Here is a 10,173-nt window from a genome sequence, read left to right on the forward strand (position 1 = left end):
GGTCTATCAGGACTGTGGGCGTGGCCGGACGGGAGCGGGGTGCATCAGGGCCGTGGGCGTGTCTATCCGTGCCGTGGGCGGGGCGTGTGTGGCCGTGGGCGCATCCATCAGATCTGTGGGCGGGGCGTGTGTGCCTGTGGGCGGGTCCATCGGGGCCGCGGGCGGGGCGTGCCCGCCGTTGGCGGCGCGGGGCGGGGCCCGGCGCCGGAAGTGCGCGCGGTCCATGTACCAATGGCTGCTCGCGGTCCTCCGCGCCCTCCGCGACGCCGCCCGCCAGGCCCCGGCCCCGGCCCTCGCCCTCAGCCCGGACCCGCGCCCGGAGCCGCCGCCCCGAAAGAAACCGCACCCCAGGTCAGCCCTTCCCGCCGCCCCTGCTGCCCCGCCGCTCGGCCCCCGGGCTCCCCGTGTGGGTCTGGGCAGCCGCTGATAAAGGCCAGGTGTTCCCCGTGAGGCTGTCCGCAGGTGCGGCGGTGACTGCGGGTCGCGGACACCGGTGCCCGCTGGCTGTGGGTCCCAGGTGTTCCCAATAACCCCCTCGTTCCCTTTGCGCCGGCTCGGGGAGCGGGGCTGGGCCATTAGAGGTGTTTAGATGCGCTGTGGAGCGGGGCACACACACACCGAGCCCGGGGGATGGGGGGCTGGGGGCGCGCCGTGCATCGCGGGTGTGCGCGGGATAAAAGGAGGGTCCCTGCCCACGCCTTAACCATTTTGCTGCCGGGGGCGATGGCCGAAGCACCTCGGTGCCTGCTGCTCCGTGGGATGTACGGAGGGCACTGTGTGCTCTGGGGCTGGGCAGGGCGACCGCTCCTTCCCTCGATGCCCCGTGGCAGGGACGGAGAGCCGGGAGTGTCTGTGCAAGGAGCCGCGTGTTGCGCCAGGAGTTTTCACCGAGGAGCGGCTCGGAAGGAATTAGCTCTTGGGAGGGGGGAAAAAATAAAAATAGGGACGTTCTTTGTGCTCTGTTCCTAAAGTGAGACGTTTTTACCGGACTTAACGATGGTATCAGCTGGTGAAAATCCTTGGGTGGGAAAGGGTGAGGCTGGGGATTGTTTCGAGGGTTTGTTCCCGAGCTGACTCAGCAGGAAGCTGCTGGAGTGGATGTAAGCAGGACTGGCATTCCCACCTTGCATTTCCTGTTCTGCCTAAAGTTTCCTTTGCAGCTCAGCCGAGTGACATGAACTTGGATGGCTTAGTGACCTCTGGAGTGCTTCTTTCCTGGAGGAAAGAGGGAAGCATTACATATTAAGGCATTTTTTGGTGGTAGGAACGCACATGAAACACATGGAAGCATTAACAGAAGGAGAAAAAGAGGCCTGATCTGCTTTAGTGGGATGATCAGCTCTCTGGGAGATGATCTTTGGGAAATAGGAAACCCCCCCTTTGGAAGTTGAATTGTGCTTGCAAAACATTGTTGTGTCTGTTCTTCCCCCAGTGTTCTGTCACCTGTGGAAGATCCTGAGGAGCTCCCTGCAAAGAGGCCAAAAGCAGGTATTGCCCCTCACAGAGAGGTTTAATATGCCTGATTTTCCTTGGGTTTGGGGTACCTTGGGGAACTCTGGATTTGGTACTTCAGCATTGCTGCTGAATCTGAGGGTTTCTGAGCCACTCCTGTGGCTGGAGGGGGTCTCATGGGGCCTGGGCCCATTGATGATGTGTCCCAGTGTTCATGGAGGTGGCACTTGGGCACGTGGGGCAGTGGTGGCCTTGGCAGTGCTGTGGGAACAGTTGGACTAGATGTGCTTATAGGGTTTATCCAGCCTTGATGGTTCTGGGATTTGCAAACCAAGTGGAGGATGGGAGATCCTGGTCAGATGAAGGCAGGAAGAGAAGCAGGGAGCAACTTTTTCCATCCTGGGAGGGTCACATATTTGCACCAAGGATAAATCCTGGCTGCAGCAGGGCATATCCCAGCTCTCCCTGGCACTGAGCCCTGCAGGGCAGCACAAAGAGCCTTTTCAATCAAGGCTGTTGCTGTTCCATGGGGGATGTGGAGCTCCCTAATTCCTGCTTAGGAACAAGATCCCCAGTGGTGGGGTGGGGGTGCTGCTGGGCTGTGCTGTGTTGTTGAAATGAGTTGTCTGCTTCACGTGGGATCAAGGAGCTGTGTTTGGGTGCAAGCAGAAGTCCCAAGCCCTGTTTCCAGTCCCATTTTTTATGGCCTGATGGTGTGGATTTTGCAGAATGTGTCTCTGGAGCTAACAAGGAGCCTGAAGAGGTTTCTGTAGCTGCCAGGTTGCTACCTGAGGCAACAAGTAGAAGCCAGGAGACTGAAAAGAGAGATGACTTCTTCTTCTCTGAGCCTGAAGATGAGGTGAGCAAGGATTTTGAGGGGAGCTCAGGGATCAGCTCCCACAATCCCTGCAGGTGTGAGAGCCTGTGTTACAAAAGTGGTGCCATCAGTGCCCCTGCCTTCTGCTGCAGCCCAAGCAAAACCATGGGCTCTGAGTCAGAACACAGCTGGCTGAATTTCAGGAAGGGGAGGTGCTTGCTTGGACTCACGTTCAGGTTATGCTCACTCTGGTACTTGCTTTTATTTCAGGTTGCGTACGTTTCTTCTGACTCTTCATTTGTAGCTTCTGCAGAAGATGAGGACACAACAGAACCTGGTAAGGCTGATAGCAAGTCCTTTGCCTGTTCCTTTTTCCTGCTGCTCTGGGCCTGGGCAGCTCTGCCCAGGCTGGGGGCTGGTTGCTGAAGGCAAAATATCTGGGTAGCAGCCAGGAGTAGTGGAGGGTGAGCTCTGTTTCTTCCCTGCATCCTGGTATTGCTTCTGGATTGGAGCCAGGGCTGGGAGCAGGCTCCCCAGGGAATGGGCACAGCCCCAAGGCTGCCAGAGCTCCAGCAGCATTTGGACAGTGCTCTCAGGGATGGTTGGGGTGTCTGTGCAGGGCCTGGGGTTGGACTGGATGATTCTGTGGATCCATTCCAAGTGAGATTTATCCCAGGACGCTCATGTGGTTGTGGATCCTGGATATTAACTGCCTTGGATGCAGTTCTAGTGTGTCCCACTGCTGGACTGCCAGAAAGAAATTGTTGTAAATGCTGATTTTAGGTAGCAGAACCTCAGAACCCTTTTGTATTAGGCATAGGCTGGCAACGTTCTGTGTAAATATCCTGAAGCAACATAACAAATACTATTAGGAAATGAGGGATGAAATGAGAATGATTTATCTTTGGTGAAGCTCCCCAAACTTGTATAACTCCTGTTTTCCTGACCAGTTGCTGATGGCTTGTGCTCTTGTCCCACAGACGAAATGCCTTGTGACACCAATCCGTGCTTGACTGAGGAAACACCATCCTCTCTTTGCAAGAGAGTTCCATATCTGAGGTAAAAAACCTTCTGTTTTCTTCCACTTCTGCTTTGAAAGGTTTCTTGCTTCTCACTTTCGTCCTTGAACTTCCTGTGTTGCCCAACATTTGTATTTGTGCCCACAGAGCAACGTTTTTCCAGGGTGTTTTGGGGCTTCTCCTGGCTGCCCTACTGAGGGAGGTCCTCAGCTGTGGAGAGATGGCTGTGTTCTTGCCTTTGACCAATTTTAAAGTTTCTCCTTAAATCCAGACAGTTGGTAGACTCAGGAGATCAGAGAAAGATGAACAAGTTCAACCCTCTCACCTCCCCTGCTAAGAGGAAGTGTTGAACTCTGGGAGAGGCTGAGACCAGGAATGCAAACCGGAAAAACCCACAACTACAAAAGAAAAAAATCCCCCAAAAACCCCAAAGAATTTCCATTTCCCCAGGGAACTCCATTGGGAAACACTTTTGTGTTTTTCCTCTAAGGGTGTTCAGCTACTGCCACAGGTCACCTAGAGAGGTGTTGGAAAACCCTCCTGGGCAGCCTGCTGTGCCTCCTTGAATCAGGAGGTGCTGATTAAAACCTAATTAATAAATCAGGAGTTTTGAATGGTCTCTTAATACCATTTCTTCTGCCTTTGGTGTTTCCAGCCTGAGCAGGAATAACCACATCCGAGCTGCTCCAGAGAGCCCTGTCACACCCAGGCCCCCCATTAAGGAGCCAGGTCCCAACTCTCCAGGAGTCAGTGGCACCAGGAGGCCTTTGTGTGCTGCTGAAGAGGTAAACTGGGGAGAAGGGAATTGTTTTGGCATGAAACAGCTGTGGGGTTCCTGTACAGTTAGGCTGAGACAAAAGGAAGGGCTGGGAATGCCTCCTAAAATCTCTTTTTTCCTTCCCTTCTGCAAGGATGTTCAGCAAGCTGAAAATAAGAAATACAAAGAGCTCTTGAGTCTGTTCAAAGAGAAATATTCTGGAAGACTTACTTCTCCACGGTCAGCAAGACTCAACAAGTAATTATGAGCAAAATAACCCTTAACTTTCTGGTGGTGAGTTTGTTGTATGTGGAAGGGGAGGAGAATTGATCTTTTCTACTCTCAGGGTTCTGGACAGAATCAAATGTAATGATTGAGTCTCTTTTGGAATAGTGGAGACAGAAAATTTGACTCTTGTATGTCCAGTATGCCTGTGCTGAAGGTGGCCAAACTTCTGGATGTAAACTCCTCAAAATGCCCTTTGCATCTTGTCATGGAACCAGTGACAGCATAGCTCTATTAAGGATTAAACAGCCTAATTTTCCTTTATATATTTCTGTTGCTTTCATTTAGCCAGTTGTGTACAAATAGCCGTGTCCTCTGCAGTGAATTGAGGTGCACTGGTAACAAATCACCTGTAAAAACTCTGTCCTTTTCTTCTGCTACACCAAAGAGTTCAAACCAAGGAACCAGGGATGACTGGGAGTCCCCTGAAAGAACAAAAACCCAGAGGTGCCTCTCCACCTGTGCCAGAAAGGACCAGTGAGTATCCCCAAGACCCAGGGCTGCTCCACTCTGTTGGTAGAAGTCCAGCCCAACCAGGGCATTTTCCTCATTATTGGCTAAACTGGGTTTGTGAGGGTTTTACTGCAGGGGAAGTGGTTTAAAATGGTATTTGAGAGCTGTGACTGTGGCAGTGCAGTTTGTAGCTGGAGGTGACCCCACTGCACAGGAGAAGGTTGTATTACCTGTTTTACCTGCTTTTTTATATACCAGGGGAGGGGGATATTTGACTCTGCACCCTCAGAGCTGCACTTTAATCTCTTTTTAATGCTAGACAGGACTACTTCCATAAAAGCAGAGCTTCCAAAACAAGTAAACTAATTACTTATATGTTTAATATTGCCCCAGGGGTTTTTTCCCCCCTGTTCGTTACTTAAATACCTTTTCATCACTAACTCTTATATCTTGGACTTTGTGACATGATTGTATGGGGACTGAAATGATTTCTGAGCAGGTGCCAGGGTTTGAACATCTAAGTTGAAAACGGTGATGAAATGTCTGTGATGTCACCCAGAAACTGAGAGCTCTGTGCAGCTGCTGGAATGGGAAATCCCCTCTCTGTTCTCATATTGCTGCTTTTCCCTGCAGGTGTCAAACATGGGGATGTCTTCAGCCCCCAGCTGCCTCAGAGAGGTGTCATGGTCAGGTAAGAGTCTCTCTAACCATGGCTCTGATTTCTTTTGGCTCTGTCAGCCTCCAGAAGCCCAGTCCTGTTCAGTGCCTCAGTGCTGGGGGAGAGGAGCAGCTGGTTTGAGGAATTGCTCACAGCCAGTTGTCCCTCAAATCCAGCTCCATTGCCACAGCTGGGCAGCTGTGGGATGTGCTGGGTGTTTTTTGGGAGAAGGAAGTAGGGGTGGCAGCCCAGGTTGTCCTTGGGTTTGCAGAATCTGTTTTTGCTCCTGAGTGTCATTCTGCCACACCATTAATGAGCTGACTTTGCATTTCCTGTGGATCCTGAGCAAAAGGAGTAGGGAGCTTGTAAAGCCTGGGGGGACTGAGGCAGTTTTTGAGGCTTGGGTTGGAATGGACCAAAAAGGGAGCATTGCTGTCCCTCAGCCGGGGCCAGTGGACTCCATGGTGGCAGGATGGGAGTGCAGGAGTGAAGGGAAAAGGGCTTTTGGCTCCAGCTCCAGGGAGGGATTTTGGTGTGGCAGCTTGGTGCCATCCTCCTCCTCCCCTCAAACAAGAGAGGGAGAGAGTGCAGGTGGGGGCAGAGGTTTGGTTGTGGCAGGTGTGGTTTGGGGTGATTTTGTCCCTGTTCTCTTTCCCCCTTAGACACGAGCACTGTATTGAGCTGAGCATTTGTCCTGAGTTAAATTGTCACTGTCCCCTAAGCTCAAGGGAAGAGAGGACATAACTGGTGCAGTGGCATTTGTCACCAGGAAGTCACAAAGCACTTGACAGAGGAAGTGCTGGTTGCTTCCCTGTTTTCCAAAGATTAAAACTGAGGGGGAAAAAAGAGAGTTTGGCACCTGATGGTGGATGAAAGTTTGTGAAGCTTCCAGCTCTTCATCTGTCCTGGTCTGGCTGCTACAAAAGGAGTGGGGAAGGAGACTGAGATGTTGTCATGTGTCAGAATCAGCCTTGAAAAAGCATTTCTTATGCAGAAGGTGAATTTTTGAGAGTTTCATGGGTCAGTGTGGATATCCAGCTCACTTTTTCTCTCTCTTCTGACAGCTACTACACACCACCAGAAGACTCTCGTGGACAGGGAAAACGAGAGAAACGAGCTGCTTCAGTGGTAAGCTTGAGTTAGTGACTACTTCCCTTTGTTTTCTGGAAAGTATAACTCACCTCTGCTCAGGATTGAGATCCAAAATAAAATTTGAAGTGTGGAAATCAGAAATACTTACCTTGATCTCAGCTTGATACCTGCATGTGGAGGCTTTGCTGGGGATGTTAATCCAAGGCCAAGGAAAGCCCTGCCTCTCTGGGCACAGTTGGAATGCAGTCACCAATCAAATGTGACTTTGGGGATTGCTGCTGGGATGTGTTTACACAACCCCTTGCAGTTTCTTGCAGGATTCTCTGCCCTGTCCCCCAGCAAACCCCTTGTGCTTCTCTCTGATTTCTGTCCTTGTGCCTGGCAGGGCCACCGTGAAGCCGAAGTCCCCCAAAGAAAGTTATTCCAGTTCCATGTGACACCTGTCCTGTCCAAGGACCTCTTCTTTGTGGACAGTGAGCCACTGCCATGCCTGGAAAAGCCAGGAGATGATCTGGCTCCACTGACAGAGGTACCTGTGCTCAGCAGCCAGCCAGTGCTGTGGCTGGTTCAGCAAAGGCCTGCCAGGCTGCTTGCTCTGGAGCTGCACTTGGAGCCTTCTGGGGGCTGGAGTTCCACCAGCCCTTCCCCACTGAACCCTTTGTTCCAGGCCATGGAGAGTGAGATCTCTGCTGCCTTTGACACTGGTGAGCCTGAGGACATCCTGAGCAAGGCCTTCAAACTCACTGTCACCCGTGAGGACATCTGCACCCTGCAGCCCCTGGGCTGGCTCAACGACAGGGTATGGGATCCTGTACTTCCTGGGAAATCCCCCCTCCCTGGGCACAGGAGTCTTCCAGGAGCTCCACTGCAGAGCCCAGAAATAGCTGTACGCTCCTTATTTTGGGTACTGTGTGGGCTGCTGTTTCTGGAAGCTTTCACTTGGATGATGCAGCTCCCGGGAGTCAGTCTGGGTTATTAGAGTGGGTGTGGGGGCTTTATCCAGCAGCACAAGTCCTCCAGTGTGAAATTCTGGGAGCAAAAGCTGCCAAGCTGGAGTTTTCTCAGCTCAGGGGTGGCCAGCAAAGACATGTTGCTGTCTTTTAATTTAGTGTCTTATTTCACATCTCACTTTGCCTCTCTCTGTTCCAGATTATGAATTTCTACATGGGCCTTCTGGTGGAAAGAAGCAAGAAGGAAGGATATCCAGCAGTCTATGCTTTTAATACCTTCTTTTATTCTAAGCTAAGTTCTACAAGCCACAAGGGAGTGAAGAAATGGACTAAAGGTGTGGATATCTTTGAGCACGATGTCATCTTGGTGCCTATTCACCTCAGAATTCACTGGACACTGCTGGTGAGTCAAACTGGTTTTTTATTTAGGGGATGAGGAGGACAAAACTAGCAAGCAAAGTCTTTCAGTGTTTGGGGTGTGCTTTGTCTAAGTCTCCTTTCAACCCCAGGTTGTAGATCTCCGAGAGAAAACCATCAAATACTTTGACTCCTTGGGACAGAAAGGAGATCACATTTGTGAAACTATCTTGTGAGTAGCTGCTTTTTTTATCCCTTCTGGCTATTTTTGAGGGCTTTTCCCCTCCCCATGTGAAGTGTTTCTGCCCTGTCCCATGGTGCTCCTCACTTTGTACCTCATCTGTTCTGCTCGGTGTTTTGAATCCTCCAGAGTGTCAGAGGTGCAAGTTTTCACATGTGCTACACATCCTGACATGTCTTTCTTAGTAAAAACCCTTCATCCAGCAGCTTTGTAGGGTGAGAGCAGGAGAGCAGCCCCACAGAGACAAATCCCAGAGTCACTGAGGTTGGAAAAGCCCTCCAGGATCACTGAGTCCATCCCATGACTGATCCTCACCTTGTCACCAGCCCAGGGCCCTGTGCAGAGCCTTCCTGCCCTCCACACTCCCACCCAACTTGGTGTCACCTACAAAGGCACTGAGGGTGCCCAATCCCCTCATCCAGGTCATGGATGAAGACATTACACAGGGCTGGGCCCTGGGGAGCCCTGCTCACAGAGACACTGAGAGGCTAAGATGGGAATTTTCCCTCCGCATTCCTTAAATCCTGTGCTGTGAGGATCCTCTGGAATTTCACTGCAATTTATCTTCCTGACACCTTTCAATAGCTTTTTTTATTGTTGTTGTTGCCCTAAATCAGGGAGATGAAAAGTGATTTTTGTGTTGTTTTCAACAGAAAATACCTGGAAGAGGAAAGCAGGGAAAAGAGAAACATTGAATTGACTGCTTCTGAGTGGACCCTTCACAGCATGGGCACAGAGGTATGGGACCAATGCCTGGATTTGGAATGGGAGCTAGAACTCCTCCTTGTCACAGAGGATTTAACACTTCCCAGGCAAGCAGAGGGAGATGATGTGCAGTTAACTGGGACTGTTCCTTGGGTTTGGGAGTGGTAAATGGATTATGGAAATTGGTTTTCAGGAGTAGGTGTGGGTAAAATGTGTGCTACAACCAGATTGCTGCTCTTTCAAGACAGATAAAAATTCTCCATGTTTTTGTATTCCTCAGGAAATCCCTCAACAAAATAATGGAAATGACTGTGGAGTTTTCGTTTGCAAATTTGCCGATTTCATCTCCAGAGACAAACCCATCATCTTCACCCCGGTGAGAGGGGGGTGGAAACAGCTCCAGCCTTTCCCACACCCATGTGGGAGCCAGGGAAGCTGCTCAGCAGCTGGGGCAGGGGCTGAGGGTTGTTCCTCATGTCTGGTGTCTGCCTCTTGGGCAAGATCATGGAATTGTGGAATCCCAGGGTGGTTTGGGTTGGACCTTAAAGACCATCCCCTTCCAATGTCAGGATGCTGCAGCCAGGGGCTTGGGATATCTGGCCTGTCTATCTCTTGGTGAAATAGGTTTCCCCCAATGTGGTGGGCTGTAATAAATGTCCCTGTAAAGAAAAGTGGGTGTTTTTTGGTTGGTTGTGTCACCCTGGTGTGAAACCCACCTTGTACCCAACTGGCAGGTGCTCAAAAGCAGCTTCCCACTCAAGAATTCCCTGGGTGTTAATGGAGATTTCCTGCCTCTTTCTCCCCTGGCTTCCTGTGTGATGGATCTTTTCTGTTTCTTTTCAGGAACACATGCCTTATTTCCGCAGGAAGATGGTGTGGGAAATAATCCATCAGCAGCTGCTGGGAGACATGCACTGTTAGCAAAACACTGTTCTGTAAAAGAGTAGTATTTATTTCTTATTGTTTAGGTGAAGAGAAGATAAATATTAACTTATGTAAGAGCCTTATTGTATGGGAGGTTACTTGTTAATAGAGTGATTTATTTTTTAATTGAAAGCTGATCTGCTGTCTCTGTGTGGTTTTTAACTTACTCCCCATCTGAAGAAGAATGGGGGCTGTCTCATCTCCTGGTGGCTCTGGGGCCATCCCTGTGCTGCTCCTGACCCAAAGACCTACAAGAGCCCTGCAGAGGGGCTTTGTCTGTCTCTGCTTTTGCTGATTGAACCAATCTGCCACAACCTCAGGGCAGATTCTCCAAAGGACAAACAATTCCAAAGACACTTGTGTTTTATCCCTACAAATAATTTATCAGGGATAATTAATCTTCCCTGAGGATGCAGAAGATCTGAGCATGAGGGTGCTGCAGCTGGGAATGTCTGAGGTGTCC

At 50.6% G+C, this 10,173-nt stretch overlaps 1 protein-coding gene across 1 annotated transcript; it reads left to right on the forward strand.

Annotated features, from left to right (window-relative positions):
- Positions 1-216: 216 nt before the first annotated feature.
- On the forward strand, positions 217-9,847 carry SENP2 (SUMO specific peptidase 2). Its single transcript, XM_084212118.1, has 17 exons — positions 217-351; positions 1,433-1,488; positions 2,181-2,311; positions 2,540-2,606; positions 3,250-3,328; positions 3,944-4,073; positions 4,200-4,303; positions 4,719-4,807; positions 5,417-5,474; positions 6,506-6,569; positions 6,919-7,062; positions 7,201-7,332; positions 7,683-7,886; positions 7,993-8,072; positions 8,735-8,819; positions 9,067-9,162; positions 9,630-9,847. The coding sequence occupies exons 1-17, from the start codon at positions 224-226 to the stop codon at positions 9,705-9,707; spliced, it is 1,725 nt and encodes a 574-aa protein (XP_084068244.1). The 5' UTR covers positions 217-223; the 3' UTR covers positions 9,708-9,847.
- Positions 9,848-10,173: the final 326 nt, after the last annotated feature.

Source organism: Fringilla coelebs (assembly GCF_963513975.1).
Source record: "Fringilla coelebs genome assembly, chromosome: 10".
Classification (NCBI taxonomy): domain Eukaryota; kingdom Metazoa; phylum Chordata; class Aves; order Passeriformes; family Fringillidae; genus Fringilla; species Fringilla coelebs.